Raw genomic sequence first — 24237 nt, 5'->3', positions numbered from 1 at the left:
CAGAATCAATCCCCCTTGTCTCTGATGTAGGATCTTTTAAAATGTATTTCTAGCTGTGGTTTGCAATTTTTTTTTTTTTTTTTTTGAAGATTTTAGCATCTACGCTCATCAGGGACATTGGGATCTGAGTCTCTTTCTTTGTAGTGACCTTATCTGGTTTTGGAATTGGGATCATGCTGGCCTCATCCCATGAGATCAGAGGTCTTCCTTCCTCTTAAATCTTTTGGAATAGTGTTCATTCTTCTTTAAGTGTTTCTCAAAAATTCACCTGGGAAGGCCTGCGGTCCAATATCCTTGACTGTTGGAAGTGTTTGGATGACCGCTTCAGTTTCACGAGTGGTAAATGTCTGTCCGGAGTCCCTGATTCTTCTGGAGATTGTACAAAAGTTTCTTAGAGACCACAAGAAGTTCTGTTATCCTTTCATTGGTAATTCTAGTTGTGACCTTAACATGTTGTTACAGAAAAGCAAATTCCTTCGCCACCTGCACTAGGATCCCATCTATAACCCTGTCACGGTCGGGGTTTTCATGTCACTGAGAGACGGTCCTCATTTTATTCCGGTGCATTTGCAAATAGGATACATCTTCAGAAACTTCTGGATAAATACAGGGAAGAAAAATGGACAGTGGGGAGTTGTCACCTACCCCAGCCCCACCCCCATTCTTGTAACTTAATTACTGTAAATGCTGACTTGGCCATTGATATATACATATTGTAGTTAAAAAATGTCTATATAATCATTGTAGCAACTGACTTCTAGGGAAGCTGACTCCACCTAACAGATGTTCCAGCTCCAGGAGATTTGCTGACTTTCAGACATTTTTATGGGTGAGAGAGAGCACATGGGACCCTCGCTTGGCGGGTCTCCGATGATGACCGGAAGAGTCCACTCTGGTCTGCGGGCAATGGGCAGCCCCTCCCTCCCCCTCACTTCTCTGTTCTGCTCTCCTCGTCCTCCTAACGACGCCCTGGCTGGCACTGGGGTGTTAGGATGGTCTTTGGAACCACGGTCCCCATCTTCTCAAGCCGCCGACACTTGACTAAGCCATCGTCCCTTCTGTCAGCACCTATCTCTTGAATATTGTCTTTCAAAGAGATGTGTCGCCAAACTTATCAATACTGTGGGGGTCTTGGCCAAGAGCTCGGAGGGTTCGAATCAAATTACTTTTCTTCTCTCTGTGACGTCAGGGTCTGAGAGCAGCTGTCACATTCTCGGACACTGACGTGGAACCGATGGAACTTTGATCCTCACAGGGTTTTATCTGACTTGGGGTCAGGATTCTAACGTCACACCTGGACTGGGACTGGGACTGGAGTTGGGACCACAGACCTGTCACCTCTGTTGTGACTGGATTCTATCCCTGATGAGAGCATTGTGATTTAGCAAGTCTCAGCAGGTGTGGAAAATGCATTCAGAGGAACTGTGCCGCCTGGACCCTGGCTGGGGCTGGGTGAGATTCACATGGGCCTGGGGACAATTTAATGTCACCTTGTCCAGCTCACACTCTGGCCACTTTGCTGTGCTGGCTGGACAGGTGCTTGTCAATGTCTCAAACCGCCACCCCCTTGGCCTTGACCCTGGCTGGGCTGCAGTCAGAAGACACTTCGCCCCACCCCCACAGGCATTCTGCTCCCTCCCTGTCCCCTTTGACCACCCCAGACCCCAGGGGAAGTTTCCAAACAGGAGACTTGAAGCCCATTGTATGCAAATGATTCCCGCCCTCCTGCCAACCCTGCCATCCAGGGACCCCCTCAGAGGTGACAGTAGGCAGAGCTGGGTGAGGAGAGGGGGTGGGGCAGCTGGGCTTCCCCTTAAGGCTCAGACGGGCAGGCAGCACCTCCCTACACTGAACCTCAGGGTGGCTTTTGCTGGGAAGAACAGGCCCACACTAGGAGGGCGGGGCTCGCAGGAGAAGCTTGTGGAGGAGGGTGTGGGGGGAGGACGAGACCATCCTATGAGGCAATGCCAACTTACTTGCCAGCATCAGCTTGGGGGAGGAAGTGCCCCCCCGGGGGGGGGGGGTGAGAAATAAAGCCAGACGTTGGCACAGCGCAGCCAATAAAAGGTGGGAGAGCTCCCTGGCTGTCAGGACCCAACATGGAGCTGAGACTGGTGACCATGACTCTGGTGTCCATCATCCTGGCCGCTGCCTTCCTGTGCACGGCAGCCTCGGTGGACAAAGGCTATCCAGGTGAGTTGACGCCAGGTGAGTGGGACCTAAGTGGCCACACGCTGAGCTCACAGCCTTGCTCACTGACCCCAGAATGCGCACCAGGCCCGTGCTGCATCCCCTGTGAACGTGATTCCTGACACAACGCGTTTAAGGACCGTCTGCCGGGAACCTGTCCCTGGTCCTCCAGGGAGGGGCCGCGTCCTGTCCCACCGCGTAGGTCCTGTGAGAAGGCAGAGGCGTGGAGGGCGCTGCCCAGGTCAGGCTCTGTGATTGTCCCCGGCACTGGGAGATGGCCCGAGAGCTCACCCCCAGCTCTGTGGGACTTTTAATCAGGGACCTTCCAGTCCCAGGGGACAGGAGGACCCATTGTGTCCCGGAGGTGACAGAGAGAGTGACATTGTCCCTGTCCCGCGGATTTAAGAGTGGGTGCCCTGGGCCCCGACTTAATAAGGGCCCCGCAAGACCTCAGCATTACATTTTTGTTATTGTCCCTGTCTCTCTTTTTTTAAGGGGCCCAGTATTTTCCTCTGCTCCCGGGGCCTCGCCCACCGCAGTCCCCTCTGTGCAGGAGCTCTCAGCAGGGCCCGCCCTCCCTGCTCCTCTGTGTCAGCTGCTTCTCAACCCCTCCAGTGAGGCTCCTGTGTGTGTCCCATTCCCTAAGTTCTCTCCCCCGAGGCTGCGTCAGTCCTGTGGTCAACACACTAACACTGAGCCCTGCAGAGTCCCTGGTCCCGGGTCTGCCGGGCCCGGCTCTGTGTCCTTCCATCCCAGGGACCTGCACGAACCCTGCAGCCCAAGGAAGAGGGGCACCACATTCTATTAACCAAAATTACCCAACTTTCTATTAAATATTCTGTTCTTTATTGAAAGCACCCACTGTTTATGAAACTATTTCTCAACTCCTGAAGCTAACGAAGATTCTTGAATTTGTATTATTGAATCAATTCTTCCCCACAGCCTCATTTTTAGTCCATTTTGCAGCCCAGGGACAGACACCCAGAGGGGCTGAGTGACTTGCCTGAGGACACACAGCCCTGAGGAGCTGGGTTCCCCATGGGCAGATGGACCCCAAGGTCAGGGCTCCCTGCTGCCCACACCCCTGGGGGGAGGACGGATCAAGTCCTCAGCAGAGGCAGAAAAACCTCCCTTCCAGGCTGACCCCTGGCTGAGGCAGGTGGTGCTGGCCATGGCCATCTGCCCAGACCCGAGGTCACCATGGTGGAAGGTCCCCTCAGAGGACACAGCTCTGCAGGCCCTCAGGCCCAGGACAAGCACCCTGACTGGCCCCCTGTGCTTCTCTGCAGAGGTGCAGACACTGGATCAAGAAGGCCCTGTTGGGTTTCCCCCACCCCGAGCCTACCGGGGGCTGCCTGGGATGCCAGGATCTCCCGGGGCCCCAGGTGTTCAAGGGCCTCCCGGACTCCCAGGACTGCCCGGGCCCGTTGGGCCCAAGGGAGAAATAGGCGCAGTTGGAAGCCGAGGTGAGTGCTCAGAACGAGGGTGGGGTCACGGAGCTCTTGACCTTACCGTGTGAGACCCCAAGTTGGGCAGTGTCCCTGAGGGTCTCAGGTGGGCAGCGTGGGTCCTGGTCGATCAGGGCTCTGAAAATCCATGGGAGGGAGCCAGTCTCCTGGTCCCCTGAGGAGTCAGTGAACATGCATTTTGTCAGCAAGCGCGGGTTTTGGGGTGACTCAGCCCTGGTGCCGGTGGGCTCTCTCCTGAGCTCCGGGCTGAGTGTCTCCAGGTGCTGATCCCCCCGGGGGCTCTGCAGCCACAGAGATTAGGACACATCCCTGTTCTCCTGGGGAGGGGCGCAGCTGGGGCTCGGGGCATGGCTCTCTGGGAAGCGCTCCTGGTGTCCAGGGCTGGCCTTGACTGGGCAGTGGGCCCTGTGAGTGCTGGGGTCTGAGTCCCCTCCCTCTGGATCCTGAGTGTCTGATGTTGGTGGGGTGGGTGGTGGGGGAATAGGTCCTGTGTCCAAGAATGTTTCTCAATAATGTGTTTTAAATTTGCAGGATTACAAGGCTCCCCTGGAGCCCCTGGGAAGGCAGGACCCGCTGGACCCAGAGGTAACACCCCAATAGAGAGTGGGGAGCCCTGAGCAGGACCCCACTGTGGCAGTAGAGAAAGAGCAGAGGGCATTACTGGGGTGTCACAGTGTCATTTCTAGGGGCCAAACCCTGGCCTGAACAGAATGTTTGGCTCAAGCAGGACGTGGGTCCTTGTCCACAATCCCTGAGTGACCCCAGGGTGGGATCCTGACCCCAGCCCAGCACTGACTCTGGTCAGCCCGGCCTTTTTGTCATTATCTGTCCCCCACCCTGACCCACGTCAGCTGTCATTTTCCCTCCGGGACAGTGCTGACCTCTCTCTCTCCTCTCTCTCTCTCTCTCTCTCTCTCTCTCTCTCTCTCTCTCTCCAGGACAGCGTGGGGAGAAGGGGGAACGTGGAGAGAAAGGTGAGGTCACCCCACCGTCCCCAGAGGGTGACTTGGACCACCCTGAACAGACGGGGTCCCAGCGTGTGGAGCAGGGGTCCTGGGGAGGGGAGAAAATTTTTCCCTCTACAAGGGTGGAGGTCTAGGAAGCAGGATGGGGGTCCACACCCCTCCTCAGGCCTGTCCCAGTCTTGGAACCCAGAGCGGGGGCCTCTGCTGTCCCCCTGGACTCTCTGCCCGGGGCTGTAGGATGTCAGGGTGATGCTGGGAAGTGCACAGTCAGACAGAAAGTGTGAGCAGCAGGCTGCGGGCACAGATGACGTGTGAACACAGTGCCCACACTCAACTGCCCACAAACGCGTGTGGTAGAGGGGCACATGACAGTTATGTACACAAATGTGCCTATATGTATAAAGTATATTTTCTCATAGCGGTCACCCTTAACCCCATGTCCACAACAATAGCTGTTCCACTTGTGGGGGTCCCTGCCAAGGGGGCCCCTCTCTTTGGCACAAGGCAGTTGAAGAGAGTGGCCATTACTAAAAAGTTAGTGACTCAGTTTCCCTCAGGGGCAGAGGAAGGACCCTGGACCCTGGTCAGCCGGGACAGGGCAGGCTTTTATGGAGGGGGTAGCTGTGGCCATGCTGGAAGGAACCAGCTAGCGCCTCTAATTCCCGCCTGGTGTGCAGGGGACAGAGCTGCACTTCCCACCTTTAACACGTGTCTGCCTGTCTGTCCCACCTTCAGGAGAGCCTGGAAAAGCTGAAGATTGTGAAACAGGTCGGTGACGAGTCCTGAATCCATTGTCCCTGTTCTGCCATAGACCCCAGCCCGTCCTGGCCCCGACGAGCAGGGAGCACGGGTCGGATGTCCAGCCATATGCAGCCCCCGTGCTGTCCAGCTGACCCGGGGGCCCTGCCCGTCCTTCCTCTCCATTGGCCAATCAGAGAGGGCAGCTGTCAGCCCAGACTTGTCCCCTGCCTTAAACACCAGAAATGATCTCTTAATCTAATTCCTAGAAAATATTAGTCCCCCAGGCCCAGTGCCTGGGCATTAAGACGGGGGACCGTGTGGTGTTGAGGATGGCCTGGATGACCGGGCTTGGCCATCACAGCAGGTAGCCTTGGGTGGAGGGGACGTGTCCGTCTATCCCAGGTGTCAGAGTCCTCCCCGCCCGTGCAGATGCCCAGGGCCCCGGCCTCTCCCTCCTCCTGGCCCTGCCCCCACCCCGCCCGGGGCCTGTCATGGCATCCACGATCCGCATCCCTTCCCAGGACCTCGGAACTGCAAGGAGCTGCTCACCAGGGGGCACTTTCTGAGCGGCTGGCACACCATCTACCTGCCTGACTGCCGGCCCCTGGCTGTGCTGTGTGACATGGACACGGACGGCGGGGGCTGGACTGTGAGTGTCAGGGCGGGACGGCTGTGTGGTCCTTGGGCGGAGACGCTCGTGCCCGGGAATGTCACAGACCAGGTTACACGTGGAGGGAGGACACGTGCTCTGTGGCCTCCGTCAAACTGCCCAGTCCCCTCTGTCTGGGTCTGCCCCCCTCCTTCACCAGGGCAGAGAGGGGCCGGCAGTGGGCAGGGAGTGGACACAGGCCCTGGAACAAGGCCCAGCAAGAGCTCTGTCCCCTCCAGCTGTGTGGCTTTGGGCCTGTCGCCTGGCCTCCCTGAGCCAACACTTCCCCCTTGGTCACAGTGGGCACCTGTCTGACCTCCCCTGGGGTCCGGGTGGGCCCACGATGCCGTGCACGGGTGCCCGGCAGTGCTGGACGGCAGCGGGCCCCTCTCTTGAGCCCTCTCGCTCCCCACAGGTGTTCCAGAGAAGGGTGGACGGCTCCGTGGACTTCTACCGGGACTGGGCCACCTACAAGCAGGGCTTTGGCAGCCAGCTGGGCGAGTTCTGGCTGGGGAATGACAACATCCACGCCCTGACCGCCCAGGGTAAGGACAGTGCCGTGGGCCTGGGGTCCTGGGGCCCTGAAGTCCACATGCCCCTTCCTGACCTCGGACCTGGGCCGTCAGGAACAGAAGACGGCTCCTTCTCCTCCACATGTTGTGGCCTCTGAGGACAGGAACTGTCACAACCGTGACGGGATGGGACGTGTATTCTCTTAGACGCTGAGTGTTAGCCAGAGAGGAAGTGGATTATGGGGTAAAGATCCCCTTTGGTCACGAGCTACTGGTATGTTAGAACCCAAGACTGGAGGGACACAGAGGTTATCATCAGGGTTCTGCCCAGTGCCCGGCCCTGACCTCTCCGTCCACTGCGTCTCCTTCCCTGATGCGGGCTCAGGGGAAGAGCCGGCCCCACCCTGTCCTCCCAGCCCCGGCAGACCAGCTCTCAGGGTCGGAGGGGGACAGCGTCTTCACCAATGACTCACCTGCCAGGGTCATCTTGTCACTGGCCAGGGGAGACTCAGAATTCTTTCTGTCCTCTGTCCCTTTGACTGTGTCCTGAGACGTCACTCTCAGACAAAGGAGAAAGCAGTTTCTCACACCAGGCGCTGAGTGAACTCACAACCCACTGCAGGGAAATGCCACTGGGGGTTATGTTCTGTCCACTGACCACGAGTAGGGAATTTGGGGTTCGGTGGAAGGACCCATGGAAGTAGGTTTCCATAACCTCTTAATAACCAAGGACAGTCTATATGAACTTGAAGGAGCTTCCCCTTGGATGCCAGGTTCAAATAGTCCCTGAAAATGTGCCCAAATTCCAGAGGTACAGGGTCCCTCCTTGTGGGAACTGACAATCTTTCTGCGACAGGGACCAGCGAGCTCCGTGTCGACCTCGTGGACTTCGAGGGCACCCGGCAGTTTGCCAAATACCAGTCGTTCAAGCTGGGGAGCGAGCAGGAGAAGTACAAGCTGGAACTGGGCGCCTTCGTCGGGGGCACCGCCGGTGAGTGTCTCCCCGGGCAGGGGCGTTCGGGGATCAGAGGGAACCTGCTTGGTGTCCTGTCTGCGACTTCTGGGCGCGACCGGGTGGAGACTGCACATCTCTGTCATCCCTGTGTGAGGATGGCATGGCCCTGACCTCACTGTACATGCAGAGGACACGACACACGTGCTGACAGGATGGGGTTAATCTCGCCATCACTGAGGCTGTGGTTCCATCACTGATGAGGATGGGGGAGGGTGACTTAGCCCCGTTCTGTGGGGCCCAGTCCAGCCTGTGCTGCCCGAGGGTCCTGGCATTCCGGGCAGTGTGGCTCCCCTCTGAGGGACAGCTGCCCGTGAACTGGCCGGTGTGGAATAGACGAGGGGACGCAGAGGCCGCTGTGTCAGCAGAGGGAGTGTCCTGGGGTGTCGAGAGCAGCACCCTTGGACGTGTGCGGTGGACAGTGCTCTCAGCTTCACAGGACCGGACTCCGGACCCAGGACCCCCGAACCACTCTGTGTAAAACTCCCGTTCTTTCTTCTGTGCAGGTGATTCCCTGACGTACCACAACAACCACCCTTTCTCCACCAAAGACCAAGATAACGACAACCTTCCTACGAGCTGTGCTCAGAGGCACCAGGGAGCCTGGTGGTACAAGGAATGTGTGGAGTCGAACCTGAACGGTCGCTACCTTGCAGGGACCCACGACAGTGTTGCGAACGGCATCAACTGGGAGACAGGGAGAGGCTACAACTATAGCTACAAGGTGTCGGAGATGAAGCTGCGACCCACCTAGGGCGGGGGGGCTGCCGGGGGCGTCTCCTACCAGGTCCTGAGCCGCCGAAGCAGAGGACAGGGGTCTCTGGGTGCTCATACTCATGTAAATGAGGGTGTCCACCCTGTCCCCTGTCCCCTGTCAGTGACCCTCAGCTTTGTGCCCTTGATCGACTCCAAGCCCTCTCCGTCCCCCTGGGGGGATAAGAGTGACTGATGCCCCAGACCTCGCCAAGAGCACGCAGTCTCAATAAAGGCTTGCTCACTGCACAGACACAGCCTGGGTCCTTGTCTCTTGCTTTGTGCTGGTCACTGGGCGTGAGCCCTTGTCCATGCCCCCCTGTGACGTGGCACTGTAGGAAGTTCCTGGTGGTGTAAGACGGTAGGCAAGGCCAGGCCTGTGGTGTCTGTGCCAGTGAGGTTCAAGGTCACTCAGCCCCCGGAGGCTCCCTGTCGCCTGGCTGCAAGCTGTCCCTCATGTCAGGTGTCCGGCTGTGGGAGGAGCAAGCAGGGGACACAGAGGCTATGTGACCCAGAGTCCTAAAGCCTCTACTAGCCAGCCCTTTGAGAACGAGTTTGCTGACCCGTGGCTCAGCAGGGAAGGGTCCCGGTCACAGCCACCTCGTGTCCCTAGGAAAGTTCCCTCTGTCCCCTCCTCGCAGCCTGTCCACTGGGCGGCGTCCACACGGGAGAGCCGGTACAGAGGGAATGCTGACCCAGCCTGTGCAGAGTCCGTGCAGGCTTGGCCTCAGCAACCCTGTCGTCTCCCAGAGAAACGCCCCAGGTCAGGGCCCACCCACACAGTCACTGCATCCCAGGGCCACGCTGTGTCCTCTGCATGCTGTGACGTCTGCTGTCAACGCGCACGTGGGTTACACGGAAGCTGGTGCAGAACAGCTCTAAATCTAAATCAGCTCACACATCTAAAATCCGTGGCAGGGGCCGTGTAGCATGGGGGCGGGTGAGGGCTAAGCATGTGTGTTGGATGAATGTGCTGCCTCGAGTAACCTGACCGGCCACGGTCAGGGCAGCCTTAGCTCCTGGGAAGAGCCAGGACCCAGTATGTCATGAGTGTGTACCCATGCAGACCCATAGAACAGCGGGGTTTGGGGGGAACTGACTAGGAGTGTCACCGGCAACAGCAGGGCTTGGGAGGACTGGCCAGGAGGGTCACTGGGAACAGAGGGCTTGGGGGGACTGACCAGGAGGGGCCCAGGGAACAGGGGGCTTGGGGAAACTGACCAGGGGGGTCCCAGGGAACAGGGGTCTTGGGGGGACTGACCGGGAGGGGCCCAGGGAACAGGGGGCTTGGGGGAACTGACCGGGAGGGGCCCAGGGAAGAGGGGGCTTGGGGGGACTGACCAGGAGGGGCCCAGGGAACAGAGGGCTTGGGGGGACTGACCGGGAGGGGCCCAGGGAACAGGGAGCTTGGGGGACTGACCAGGAGGGTCACTGGGAACAGGGGGCTTGGGGGAACTGACCGGGAGGGGCCCAGGGAACAGGGGGCTTGGGGGGACTGACCAGGAGGGGCCCAGGGAACAGGGGGCTTGGGGGAACTGACCAGGGGGATCCCAGGGAACAGGGGTCTTGGGGGGACTGACCGGGAGGGGCCCAGGGAACAGGGGGCTTGGGGGAACTGACCGGGAGGGGCCCAGGGAAGAGGGGGCTTGGGGGGACTGACCAGGAGGGGCCCAGGGAACAGAGGGCTTGGGGGGACTGACCGGGAGGGGCCCAGGGAACAGGGAGCTTGGGGGACTGACCAGGAGGGTCCCAGGGAACAGGGGGCTTGGGGGAACTGACCGGGAGGGGTCCAGGGAACAGGGGGCTTGGGGGGACTGACCGGGAGGGTCACTGGGAACAGGGGGCTTGGGGAGACTGACCGGGAGGGGCCCAGGGAACAGGGGGCTTGGGGGGACTGACCGGGAGGGGCCCAGGGAACAGCGGGGCTTGGGAGGGACTGACTGGGAGGGGTCCAGGGAACAGAGGGGCTTGGGGAAATTGACCGGGAGGGGCCCAGGGAACAGCGGGGCTTGGGAAGGACTTACCGGGAGGGGCCGAGGGAACAGCGGGGCTTGGGAGGGACTGACCAGGAGGGGCCGAGGGAACAGGGGGCTTGGGAGGGACTGACCGGGAGGGGCCCAGAGAACAGCGGGGCTTGGGAGGGACTGACCAGGAGGGTCCCAGGGAACAGGGGGCTTGGGGGGACTGACCAGGAGGGTCCCAGGGAACAGAGGGCTTGGGGGGACTGACCAGGAGGGTCCCAGGGAACAGCGGGGTTGGGGGGACTGAGCCATCCGCAGGCAGGGAAGGTGGAGGAAGCAGACCAGGGAGCCGAGGTCTTGCAGAGTGAGGTTGTTTCTGGACATTTCTGACCCCAAACAGGAAGAGGTGGGATTTTTAAAGCCCTTCAATGACGTCGGTCCGTGAAGTCCTGTGGGACCAGACTGACTCACCTTGTAGTGACCACCCTTCCTGCCCCACCTGAGAGCTCAGAGCCCCTCCCTGAGGGGACGGGAGACACGGGGGTGGACTCCCAGACACCCAACCTGAGAACTTCAGGAGGACAAGACAGGACCAGACCTCAGAAGGCTCTGGTTTCCCGGTCACGGCCGTAGCGACCGCCCCTCCCAGGCCCGGCATCGGACCCAGACCCCGGCAGGAACACGTGTGTGCTGTGTCACGGCCCTGAGGTGGGATGGCTGTCTGTCACAGTCGCTGGCTGTCACTTGCCTTCACTCAGAGGGGCCCCAGGTGAAGGCTGGGATGCGGGAAGGGGGTGGGGAGGGACCCTGCGATCTCGTCCTCGTCCCCAAACCCAGTCCAGGCTTTGAGCTGCTCTTCCCCCCATCGATCTCCTCAGCAGACTTGAGCCATTTAACGTGGGTGTCACTGTCACTGTGACCAACCAGCCACATGCCTGGGTGGCGGCCAGCGATCTGATCCCTGCAGCTCACAGGAGGCTGGAACCCCACTGCTCCTCCCCCAACATGGGGCAGAAGTCCCAGCCCGGAAGCCATGACAGCCGGGGACCACCTGGAAATGTCCCCGGACAGCAAGCACTGCCCCCTAGCGTCCTGCACCATCCACGACAAAAGGGGTATTTTAGTGTATCTAGGGTTGAAATGGAAGTCACTGAACCCTAGAACAGCAGAGTGAGGTGTAGCTGCTCGGGGTCAATGTCCTCTGAGAGTGAGGTCAGCGTCTCCGCGGCTCCTGACAATCCCTATCGGTCTTTCCTTAAAGACCCAGGGCATGGCCCTGGCCGGTTGGTTCAGCGGTAGAGCGCCGGCCCAGCGTGTGGAAGACCCGGGTTCGATTCCCGACCAGGGCACATAGGAGAAGCGCCCATTTGCTTCTCCACCCCTCCGCCGCGCCTTCCTCTCTGTCTCTCTCTTCCCCTCCCGCAGCCAAGACTCCATTGGAGTAAAGATGGCCCGGGCGCTGGGGATGGCTCTGTGGCCTCTGCCCCAGGTGCTAGAGTGGCTCTGGTCGCAACAAGGCGACGCCCAGGAGGGTCGCAACATGGCGACACCCAGGATGGGCAGAGCATCGCCCCCTGGTGGGCAGAGCGTAGCCCCATGGTAGGTGTGCTGGGTGGATCCAGGTCGGGCGCATGCGGGAGTCTGTCTGACTGTCTCTCCCTGTTTCCAGCTTCAGAAAAATGCAAAAAAAAAAAAAAAAAAAAAAAGACCCAGGGCATGAGGAAGTCACTGCTCTCTTGGACAGCATGCAGGGTGGCCTGGGGTGTGACCAGTGACCTCAGAAGCTCTTCCTCCTGTCAGATCTGCGCCTGCTTCTCACAGAGCTGACCCGTCCAGCAGGAACTTTCAAGTTGCTCGTCCAAATCCTCAGGACGGGTCCAACTGGGCTGGTGGCCAGGACGAGGGTGTCAGGGACAGAACGCATAGTCAGAGAGCAGCACAGAAGAGCCCGCCACCGAGGATGCCACAGGCTAGAGGCGGCACGCAGCAGCTGTGGGGCTCGGGAGGGTCCCCAGGTCTCAGAGTTCGGGTCACCTGTCCCGCCGGGGACTGCCCGGTGTTCTGAGCGGGTATCGGTCTGGTTTCGCTGCCCCCGTGCGTCCCACCTGCGTGCGTGGTGATCCTGATCTGTGACACACACTTGTCTGTGTGTCTGTCCAACACTCCCGGCGTCTCCCAGACCGGTGTGGCTCCACTGGGCCTGAGTGTCCCGGCCTTTCCTTCGCTGGACATGAGGTCAGAGAACAGCACGCTCGCCTCTCTGAAGCCCGTCCGTCCGTGGAGCCCAAGCCTGACTGTCCACCGGGACACATGGGGCCACAGAACATGACAAGACCACGTCTGTCTGTTAGTTCTCCACTTAAGACTGGATGGATGAGACTTTATTTAGAATAGGACAAACTCTTTAATATTCTGAGACAGTGAGCTCTCAAACCTGTCCTGACTCCTCACAGTAAAAGTCCTCATTCTTTAGTTTTGAACCATTTCCAGACTCAGTTCTACGTCTTCTTAGGATTATAAGATGCGATATATATAGGATGAACATACCGTCGTAGTGAGCAGATTGAGTTCCTTTTTACTTATTGATTTAAGTGAGAGGAGGGGAGACAGACAGACTCCACCATGTGCCCGACTGACATTCAACCCGTCACCCCCATCTGGGGTTGACACTCAAATCACCTGAGCTATCCGCAGCGTCCAGGGCCAGCGCTGGAACCAACCAGGACACTGGCTGTGAGAGGGGAAGAGAGAGGAGAGGAGAGGGAGGTCCACCAGGTCGTCACAAAGGGCAAAATTTTTTCTTTTCTTACAGCCTAGTAGGAGTCCATTGTGTAAATGAACCAATGCTTTTTTATTCACTCATCTACTGATGGACACCTGGCTGCTTCCAGATCTAGGCTTATTATAAGTAACACTGCAGTGAACACAGGCATGCATACATACTTGATAGAACTTGCGTGGAATCGATCCATTGCTCTGGGTAGTCAGGACATTTTCATGATGTAAATTCTTTGTATCCACAAACACGGTATATGCTTCCACTTAAAGTGTATCTTTTTAATGTCTTTCTTCGGTGACTGATACCTTTCTGAGTACAGGTCTTTAGCACCCGCAGTTACATTTATTCCCAGGTATCTTTTATTAATGCCATACAAATGGGATTGTCTTCTGAGTTTCTCTTTCAGATCGTTATAAAAATGAAACTGACTTCTGGATATTGATTGGGTGTCCTGCTGCTTTACTGAGTTCATGTGTCAGGTCTTGTAGTTTTTTGGTTTGTTTTGGTGGAAACTTTAGGGTTCTCTATGTCCTGTACCGTGTCATCTGCAGAGAGTGACGGTTTTCCTTCTTTCCATGTTGATGCTGTTTTCTTTCTTCTTCTTGTGTGATCGCTCTGGGCAGGACTTTCTGATACGATGGTGTGGTTTTTATCCTTCACTTTTTTGTGTGTGATGAATCATTTATTGAGTTGAGAATATTGTGCAGACCCTGCATTCCCGGGATAAACCGCAGTTAACCATGCTAGAGGGTCCTTTTTCATGTATTGCTGGCTGTGATTTGCACATATTATGTTGAGGATTTTAGCATCTTTGTTTATCAGGGACATTGGGCTATAATTCTCTTTCTCTGTAGTGTCTCTACCCGGCTGTGGAATTGGGATCATGCCGGCCTCATCACATGAGCTCAGGGGTCTTCCCTCTTCTTGAATTTTTGGGAATAGTTTGAGAAGGAGAGGTGTTCATTCTCCTTTGAGTGTTTGTCAAAATTCACCGGGAAGCCATCTGGTCCAAGATTTTTATTTGTCGGCAGAGTATTGATTACTTCTCTAAATTGACTAGTTGTAAATGTCTGCCTGGATTTCTGATTCTTCCACATTCCATTTTGGAAGATTGTATGTTTCTATGAATGTATCCATTTCGTTCAGATTGTCCAATCTGTTGGCACACAGTAATTCGTCATATTTTCCTACAATCCTTCATATTTCGGTGCTGTCTTTTGATTCTTCTCCCTTTCCATTTCTGGTTTTATTTATTTGGGTCCTCTCTCTTTTATTTTTCAGGAATCTAACTAAAGGTTTGTTGATCCTGCTTATCTCTTCGAAGAACCAGTTTTTGGTTTCATTGATTCTTTTGGATTTTTTAAGACCCTGTCTTATTTTTTGATGCTCTGATCTTTATTATTTCCTTTCCTCTCCTGACTTTGGGCTTAGTTTATTGTTCTTTTTCTAAGTCCTTCAAGTGTAAAGTCAGATTGTTTATTTGAGGGTTTTTTGAGGTATGCGCATAAAGCTATGAATTTCCCTCTTAGGACTATTGTTGCTGTGTCCCATAGATTTGAGGAAGTTGTATTCTTGTTCTCATTTGTTTCAAAGTATCGTTTGTCAACCCATTCATTGTTTAGTCACATGTTATTTAGCCATCATGCCTTTGTGTGATTGCTTTATTGTTTAATTGTGATCTATTTCTAGTTTTACACCATGGTGGTCAGAGCACATGCTTGATGTAATTTCAATCTCCTTCAATTTCTTGAGACCTGTTTCGTGTCCTAAAATTTGTGGTCTATCCTACACCATGTTCCACGTGCACTTGAAAAGAATGTATCGTCTTATACTTTGGTGTGAAATGCTTTGAAGTTCTCAATTATATCCAGCTGATCGAGTGTGTCACCTAAAGCCACCGTTTCCTTGTTAAATTTCTGTCTGGGACATCAACCCTGGGATGTCAATGGGATGCTGAATACTCCTACGATGGCTATGGTACTATCCATCCCTCCCTTTATGTCCATCACGATTTGCTACACACACTGAGATACTGTACATGTCTATTATTCAAGTGGATATAAAAGGTTCTGTTATACTTTCCTTGGTAATTCTAGTTGTGACCTTAACATGTTGTTACAGAAAAGCAAATCCCTTCGCCACCTGCACTAGGATCCCATCTATAACCCTGTCACTGTCAGGGTTTTCATGTCACTGAGAGACGGTCCTCATCTTGTTCCGATGCATTTGCAAATAGGTTACATCTTCAGAAACTTCTGGATAAATACAGGGAAGAAAAATGGACAGTGGGGAGTTGTCACCTACCCCCATTCTTGTAACTTAATTACTGTGAATGCCGACTTAGCCATTGATATATACATATTGTAGTTAAGCAACATGTCTATATAATCATTGTAGCAACTGAGGGGAAGCTGACTCCACTTAACAGATGTTCCTGCTCCAGAAGATGTGCTGACTTTCAGACATTTTTATGGGTGAAAGAGAGAGAGCACATGGGACCCTCGCTTGGCGGGTCTCCAAGGACAACCGGAAGAGTCCACTCGGGTCTGCGGGCGATGGGCCGCCCCTCCCTCCCCCTCACTTCTCTGTTCTGCTCTGCTCTTCCTCCTAACGATGCTCCAGCTGGCACTGGGGTGTTAGGATGGTCTTTGGGACCCTGGTCCCCCTCTTCTCAAGCTGCTGACACTTGACTAAGCCATCGTCCCTTCCGTCAGCACCTATCTCTTGCATATTGTCTTTCAAAGCAACGGGCTGCCAAACTTATCAATATTATGGGGGTCTCGGTCAAGAGCTCGGAGGGTTCGAATCAAATTACTTTTCTTCTCTCTCTGATGTCAGGGTCTGAGAGCAGCTGTCACATTCTCGGACACTGACGTGGAACCGATGGAACTTTGATCCTCACAGGGTTTTATCTGACTTGGGGTCAGGATTCTAACGTCACACCTGGACTGGGACTGGGACTGGGGTTGGGACCACAGACCTGTCACCTCTGTCTTGACAACACTCTATCCCTGATGAGAGCTTCACGATTAAGCAAGTCTCAGCAGGTGTGGAAAATGCATTCAGAGGGCCCGTGCAGCTGGGTCCTGGCTGGGGCTGGGTGAGTGTCACATGAGGGGACAATTTAATGTCATCTTGTCCAGTTCACAGTCTGGCCTTTTTGCTGTGCTGGCTGGACTGGCACTTGTCAGTGTCCAAACCGCCACCCCCTTGGCCTTGACCCTGGCCGGGCTACAGTCAGAAGACACCTCGTCCCACCCCCACAGGCATTCTGCTCCCTCTCTGTCCCCTCTGACCACCCCAGACCCCCCAGGGAAGTTTCCAAACCTCTGGAGACTTGAAGCCCACTGTATGCAAATGAACTCCCCCCTGTCCTGCCAACCCCGCCATCCAGGGACACCCTCAGAGGTGACAGCAGGCAGAGTTGGGTGAGGAGTGGGGGAGGAGCAGTTGGGCTTCCCCTTAAGGCTCAGAGGGGCAGGTGAGCCCCTCCCCACACAGGTCCTCGGGGTGGCTTCAGACGGGAAAAACGGGCCCACGCTGAGGGGCGGGGCTCACAAGGGAAGCTTGTGGAGGAGGATGTGGGGTGAGGAAGAGACCATCCTATGAGGCAATGCCAACTTACATGCCAGCACCAGCTTGGGGGAGGAAGTCCCCCCCCCCGGGGGTGAGAAATAAAGCCAGATGTTGGCACAGCTCAGCCAATAAAAGGTGGGAGAGCTCCCCGCAGCCAGGACCCAACATGGAGCTGAGACTGGTGACCATGACTCTGGCGTCTGTCATCCTGGCCGCTGCCTTCCTGTGCACGGCAGCCTCGGTGGACAAAGGCTATCCAGGTGAGTTGACGCCAGGTGAGTGGGACCTAAGTGGCCACACGCAGAGCTAACAGCCTCTGCTCACTGACCCCAGACTGCGCACCAGGCCCGTGCTATGAGCGCGTTTTAGGACCGTCAGCCGGGGGACCTGCCCCTGGTCCTCCAGGGAGGGGCCGCGTCCTGTCCCACCGCGCAGGTCCTATGAGGAGGTGGAGGCATGGAGGGCACCGCCCAGGTCAGGCTCTGTGTCTGTCCCCGGCACTGGGAGATGGCCCGAGAGCTCACCCCCAGCTCTCTGGGACATTTAGTCAGGGACCTTCCAGCCTCAGGGGACAGGAGGACCCATGGTGTCCTGGAGGTGACAGAGAGAGGCAACATTGTCCCTGTCCCGCGGATTTAAGAGCGGGTGCCCTGGGCCCTGACTTAATAAGGGCCCCGCAAGACCTCAGCATTACATTTTTGTTATTGTCCCTGTCTCTCTTTTTTTAAGGGGCCCAGTATTTTCCTCTGCTCCCGGGGCCTCACCCACCGCAATCTCCTCTGTGCAGAAGCTCTGAGCAGGGCCCGCCCTCCCTGCTCCTCTGTCAGCTGCTTCTCAACCCCCTCCAGTGAGGGTCCTGTGTGTCCCATTCCCTAAGTTCTCTCCCCTGAGGCTGCGTCAGTCCTGTGGTCAACACACGAACACTGAGCCCTGCAGAGTCCCTGGTCCCGGGTCTGCCGGGCCCGGCTCTGTGTCCTTCCATCTCAGGGACCTGCACGAACCCTCCAGCCCAAGGAAGAGGGGCACCACATTCTATTAACCAAAATTACCCAACTTTCTATTAAATATTCTGTTCTTTATTGAAAACACCCACTGTTTATGAAACTATTTCTCAACGCCTGAAGCTAACGAAGATTCTTCTATATGTATTATTGAATCAATTCTTCCCCACAGCCTCATTTTTAGTCCATTTTGTAGCCCAGGGACAGAAGGCCAGAGAGGCTGAGTGACTTGCCCGAGGACACACAGCTCTGAGGAGCTGGGTTCCCCATGGGCAGATGGACCCCAAGGTCAGGGCTCCCTGCTGCCCATACCCTTGGGGAGAGGACAGACCAAGTCCTCAGCAGAGGCAGGAAAACCTCGCTTCCACGCTGACCCCCTGGCTGAGGCAGGTGGTGCTGGCCCCAGCCATCTGCCCAGGTCCAAGGTCACCATGGTGGCGGGTCCCCTCAGAGGACACAGCTCTGCAGGCCCTCAGGCCCAGGCCAAGCACCCTGACTGGCCCCCTGTGCTTCTCTGCAGAGGTGCTGACACCGGATCGAGAAGGCCCCGTCGAGTTTCCCCCTCCCCGAGTCTACCGGGGGCTGCCTGGGATGCCAGGGCCTCCCGGGCCCCCAGGTATTCAAGGGCCTCCCGGACTCCCAGGACTGACCGGGGCCCCTGGTGTTAAAGGGCTTCCCGGATTCCCAGGACTGTCTGGGGCCCCTGGTGTTAAAGGGCCTCCCGGGCCCCCAGGTGTTGAAGGGCCTCCCGGACTCCCAGGACTGCCCGGGGCCCCTGGACCCAAGGGAGAGAGAGGCGCAGTTGGAAGCCGAGGTGAGTGCTCAGAACGAGGGTGGGGTCACGGAGCTCTTGACCTTACCGTGTGAGACCCCAAGTTGGGCAGTGTCCCTGAGGGTCTCAGGTGGGCAGCGTGGGTCCTGGTCGATCAGGGCTCTGAAATTCCATGGGAGGGAGCCAGTCTCCTGGTCCCCTGAGGAGTCAGTGAACATGCATTTTGTCAGCAAGCGCGGGTTTGGGGTGACTCAGCCCTGGTGCCGGTGGGCTCTCTCCTGAGCTCCGGGCTGAGTGTCTCCAGGTGCTGATCCCCCCGGGGGCTCTGCAGCCACAGAGATTAGGACACATCCCCGTTCTCCTGGGGAGGGGCAGCTGGGGTTCGGGGCGTGGCTCTCTGGGAAGCGCTCCTGGTGTCCAGGGCTGGCCTCTGACTGGGCAGTGGGCCCTGTGAGTGCTGGGGTCTGAGTCCCCTCCCTCTGGATCCTGAGTGTCTGACGTTGGGTGGGGTGGGTGGTAGGGGACAGGTCTTGTGTCCAAGAATGTTTCTCAATAATGTGTTTTAAATTTGCAGGATTACACGGCTTCCCTGGAGCCCCTGGGAAGGCAGGACCCACTGGACCCAGAGGTAACACCCCAATAGAGTGGGGAGCCCTGAGCAGGACCCCACAGTGGCAGTAGAGAAAGAGCAGAGGGCATTACTGGGGTGTCACAGTGTCATTTCTAGGGGGCCAAACCCTGGTCTGAACAGAATGTTTGGCTCAAGCAGGACGTCATCCTTGTCCACAGCCCCTGAGTGACCCCAGGGCTGGATCCCGACCCCAGCCCAGCACTGACTCCAAAATGGCAGCATGGCTTTCTGCCATTATCTGTCCCCTACCCTGACCCACGTCAGCTGTCATTTCCCTCCTGGCAATGCTGACCTCCCTCTCTCTCTCTCTCTCTCTCTCTCTCTCTCTCTCTCTCTCCAGGACAGCGTGGGGAGAAGGGGGAACGTGGAGAGAAAGGTGAGGTCACCCCACCGTCCCCAGAGGGTGACTTGGACCACCCTGAACAGACGGGGTCCCAGCGTGTGGAGCAGGGGTCCTGGGGAGGGGAGAAAATTTTTCCCTCTACAAGGGTGGAGGTCTAGGAAGCAGGATGGGGGTCCACACCCCTCCGCAGGCCTGTCCCAGTCTCAGAACCCAGAGCGGGGGCCTCTGCTGTCCCCCTGTACTCTCGGCCCGGGGCTGTAGGATGTCAGGGTGATGCTGGGAAGTGCACAGTCAGACAGAAAGTGTGAGCAGCAGGCTGCGGGCACAGATGACGTGTGAACACAGTGCCCACACTCAACTGCCCACAAACGCGTGTGGTAGAGGGGCACATGACAGTTATGTACACATATGTGCTTATATGTATAAAGTATATTTTCTCATAGCGGTCGCCCTTAACCCCATGTCCACAACAATGGCTGTTCTACTTGTGGGGGTCCCTGCCAAGGGGGCCCCTCTCTTTGGCACAAGGCAGTTGAAGAGAGTGGTCATTACTAAAAAGTTAGTGACTCAGTTTCCCCCAGGGCAGAGAAAGGATCCTAGACCCCCGGTCAGCCGGGACAGGGCAGGCTTTTCTGGAGGGGTAGCTGTGGCCATGCTGGAAGGAACCAGCTAGTGCCTCTAATTCCCGCCTGGTGTGCAGGGGACAGGGCTGCACTTCCCACCTTTAACACGTGTCTGCCTGTCTGTCCCACCTTCAGGAGAGCCTGGAACAGCTGAAGATTGTGACACAGGTGGGTGACAAGCATTGAATCCGTTGTCCCTGTTCTGCCGTAGACCCCAGCCCGTCCCGGTCCCGACCAGCAGGGAGCACGGGCCGGATGTCCAGCCATATGCAGCCCCCGTGCTGTCCAGCTGACCTGGGGGGCCCTGCCTGTCCCTCCTCTCCATTAGCGAATCACAGAGGGCAGCTGTCAGCCCAGACTTGTCCCCTGCCTTAAAGACCAGGAATCAACGGTGCCTGGACATTAAGACGGGGGACCGTGTGGTGTTGAGGATGGCCTGGCTGACCGGGCTTGGCCATCACAGCAGGTGGCCTTGGGTGGAGGGGACGTGTCCGTCTGTCCCAGGTGTCAGAGTCCTCCCCGCCCGTGCAGATGCCCAGGACCCTGGCCTCCCCTGGCCTCTCCCTCCTCCTGGCCCTGCCCCCACCCCGCCCGGGGCCTGTCATGGCATCCACGACCCGCATCCCTTCCCAGGACCTCGGAACTGCAAGGAGCTGCTCAGCAGGGGGCACTTTCTGAGCGGCTGGCACACCATCTACCTGCCCGACTGTCGGCCCCTGGCTGTGCTGTGTGACATGGACACGGACGGCGGGGGCTGGACTGTGAGTGGCGGGGGCAGGGATGTCCTTGGGCGGAGACACTCGCCCCCTGTTCACTCGGGGAGGGAGAAGCACGATGGGGCCTTCTCGATCCGGTGTCGGCACCTCTGCAGAGAAGCACAGGGGGCCAGTCAGGGTGCTTGGCCTGGACCTGAGGGCCTGCAGAGCTGTGTCCTCTGAGGGGACCCGCCACCATGGTGACCTCAGGTCTGGGCAGATGGCCGTGGCCAGCACCACCTGCCTCAGCCAGGGGTCAGCCTGGAAGTGAGGTTTTCCTGCCTCTGCTGAGGACTTGGTCCGTCCTCCCCCCAGGGGTGTGGGCAGCAGGGAGCCCTGACCTTGGGGTCCATCTGCCCATGGGGAACCCAGCTCCTCAGGGCTGTGTGTTCTCGGGCAAGTCACTCAGCCCCTCTGGGCTTCTGTCCCTGGGCTGCAAAATGGACAAATGCCTGTGTGGCTTTGGGCCTGTCGCCTGGCCTCTCTGAGCCAACACTTCCCCCTTGGTCACAGTGGACACTCGTCTGACCTCCCCCGGGGTCTGGGTGGGCCCATGAGGCTGTGCACAGGGCCCGGCAGTGCTGGACGGCAGCGGGCCCCTCTCCCGAGCCCTCTCATTCCCCACAGGTGTTCCAGAGAAGGGTGGACGGCTCCGTGGACTTCTACCGGGACTGGGCCACCTACAAGCAGGGCTTTGGCAGCCAGCTGGGCGAGTTCTGGCTGGGGAATGACAACATCCACGCCCTGACTGCCCAGGGTAAGGACAGTGCCGTGGGCCTGGGGTCCTGGGGCCCTGAAGTCCACATGCCCCTTCCTGACCTCGGACCTGGGCCGTCTGCAACAGAAGACGGCTCCTTCTCCTCCACATGTGGTGGCCTCTGAGGACAGGACCTGTCACAACCGTGACGGGATGGGACGTGTATTCTCTTAGACGCTGAGTGTTAGCCAGGGAGGAAGTGGATTATGGGGTAAAGATCCCCTCTGGTCACGAGCTACTGGTATGTTAGAACCCAAGACCGGATGGACACAGAGGTCATCATCGGGGTCCTGCCCAGTGCCCGGCCCTGACCTCTCCGCCCACTGTGTCTCCTTCCCTGATGCGGGCTCAGGCGAAGAGCTGGCCCCACCCCGTCCTCCCAGCCCCGGCAGACCAGCTCTCAGGGTCGGAGGGGGACAGCGTCTTCACCGCTGACTCACCTGTCAGGGTCATCTTGTCACTGGCCTTGGGAGACTCAGAATTCTTTCTGTCCTCTGTCCCTTTGACCGTGTCCTGAGATGTCACTCCCAGACAAAGGAGAAAGCAGTTTCTCACACCAGGCGCTGAGTGAACTCACAACCCACTGCAGGGAAATGCCACTGGGGGTTGTGTTCTGTCCACTGACCACGAGTAGGGAATTGGGGGTTCGGTGGAAGGACCCATGGAAGTAGGTTTCCATAACCTCTTAATAACCAAGGACAGTCTATATGAACTTGAAGGAGCTTCCCCTCGGATGCCAGGTTCAAATAGTCCCTGAAAATGTGCCCAAATTCCAGAGGCAGAAGGTCCCTCCTTGTGGGAACTGACAGTCTTTCTGCGACAGGGACCAGCGAGCTCCGTGTCGACCTCGTGGACTTCGAGGGCACCCGGCAGTTTGCCAAGTACCAGTTGTTCAAGCTGGGGAGCGAGCAGGAGAAGTACAAGCTGGAACTGGGCGCCTTCGTCGGGGGCACCGCCGGTGAGTGTCTCCCCGGGCAGGGGCGTTCGGGGATCAGAGGGAACCTGCTTGGTGTCCTGTCTGCGACTTCTGGGCGCGGCCGGGTGAAGACTGCACGTGACTGTCATCCCTGTGTGAGGATGGCATGGCCCTGACCTCACTGTACATGCAGAGGACACGACACACGTGCTGACAGGACAGGGTTAATCTCGCCATCACTGAGGCTGTGGTTCCGTCACTGATGAGGATGGGGGGAGGGTGACTTAGCCCCGTTCTGTGGGGCCCAGTGCAGCCTGTGCTGCCCGAGGGTCCTGGCATTCTGGGCAGTGTGGCTCCCCTCTGAGGGACAGCTGCCCGTGAACTGGCCGGTGTGGAGTAGACGAGGGGACGCGGGGGTCGCAGTGTCAGCAGAGGGAGTGTCCTCGGGTGTTGTGAGCAGCACACTTGGACGTGTGCAGTGGACAGTGCTCTCAGCTTCACAGGACCGGACCCCGGATCCAGGACCCCCAAGCACTGTGTGTAAAACTCCCCACTTTCCTTCCGAGCAGGTGATTCCCTGACGTACCACAACAACCACCCTTTCTCCACCAAAGACCAAGATAACGACAATCTTCCTACGAGCTGTGCTCAGAGGCACCAGGGAGCCTGGTGGTACAAGGAATGTGTGGAGTCGAACCTGAATGGTCGCTACCTTGCAGGGACCCACACTAGCACTGCAAACGGCATCAACTGGGAGACAGGGAGAGGCTACAACTATAGCTACAAGGTGTCGGAGATGAAGTTGCGACCCACCTAGGGCGGCTGTTCAGCCAGGGGCGTCTCCTACCAGGTCCTGAGCCGCTGAAGCAGAGGACAGGGGTCTCTCGGTGCTTGTCCTCATGTAAAGGAGGGAGTCCACCCTGTCCCCTGTCCCCTGTCAGTGACCCTCAGCTTTGTGCCCTTGACCGACTACAAGCCCTTTCCATCCCCCCTGCGGGGATAAGAGTGACCGATGCCCCAGACCTCGCCAAGAGCACGCAGTCTCAATAAAGGCTTGCTCACTGCACAGACACAGCCTGGGTCCTTGTCTCTGGCTTTGTGCTGGTCACTGGGCATGAGCCCCTGTCCATGCCCCCCTGTGACATGGCACTGAAGGAAGTTCCTGGTTGTATAACACGGGTTGGCAAAGCTGGGACTGTGGTGTCTGTGCCAGTGAGGTTCAAGGGGCTGAGGCGGCCGAGGAGGGTGTGCAGTGATCTCGGAGGGCGGAGGATGGTGCTTGGGGGGGGGGGGGGGAGCGCCCCCTGCACGCACGCATGCACGCAGCTCCCGGCGTGAGCTCTGCATGGTGGGATTACCATCCTCACGGCTTGGCTGGGTCTTCTCATGACCCTCCAGGGTCCTGTGTTATTTCACCCCCAGGGAGACTGTAATCCCACCTCGGCAGTTCTGTCCAGGCATGTCCGAGAGTTTTGGCTTTTCCCTCCCGGGACCAGAAGTTTGCTGCCCCTTCTCGCCCCACAGCGGGGGTGCAGGGGTGTCTCTGGGAGCCCTTTCTGGATGGCAGCCTGGCCTGTCCCTCGCCCTCCCGTGTCAGCTGTTCCCTGGCCGCCCCTGCTGACCAGAGCCCATTGATCGGCGCTGTGTGTCCAAGGGCACACCTCTGCCCGCCTGCCGTCTGCTCCCCGGTGCCCACGCCCCAGGACACTTGGGGGGCTATGTCCCTGAAATGAAAACAGTGACCCATACGCCTCAGAGCTGCTTGTTGGCACCGCCTTCCAGGTCAGCAGCGTTGCCACTTTTAATAACCGAGAAGGGCGTTTGTTTGTTCC

General features: G+C 57.5%; 1 protein-coding gene across 1 annotated transcript; it reads left to right on the top strand.

Annotated features, from left to right (window-relative positions):
• Positions 1 to 2075: 2075 nt before the first annotated feature.
• Positions 2076 to 23473, top strand: LOC136322131 (uncharacterized). The gene is made up of 19 exons (XM_066254289.1): positions 2076 to 2193; positions 3480 to 3656; positions 4191 to 4244; positions 4598 to 4633; positions 5360 to 5392; positions 5887 to 6014; positions 6430 to 6559; positions 7383 to 7517; positions 8045 to 8289; positions 11220 to 11367; positions 16610 to 16867; positions 18129 to 18422; positions 18955 to 19008; positions 19352 to 19387; positions 20113 to 20145; positions 20611 to 20738; positions 21360 to 21489; positions 22313 to 22447; positions 22975 to 23473. The coding sequence occupies exons 1-19, from the start codon at positions 2100 to 2102 to the stop codon at positions 23220 to 23222; spliced, it is 2496 nt and encodes an 831-aa protein (XP_066110386.1). The 5' UTR covers positions 2076 to 2099; the 3' UTR covers positions 23223 to 23473.
• The last annotated feature ends 764 nt before the right edge of the window (positions 23474 to 24237 follow it).

This window comes from Saccopteryx bilineata, chromosome 2 (genome assembly GCF_036850765.1).
Source record: "Saccopteryx bilineata isolate mSacBil1 chromosome 2, mSacBil1_pri_phased_curated, whole genome shotgun sequence".
NCBI lineage: Eukaryota > Metazoa > Chordata > Mammalia > Chiroptera > Emballonuridae > Saccopteryx > Saccopteryx bilineata.
The sequence above is the reverse complement of the archived record's forward strand: the minus strand, read 5'-3'. Positions and strand labels throughout refer to the sequence as shown.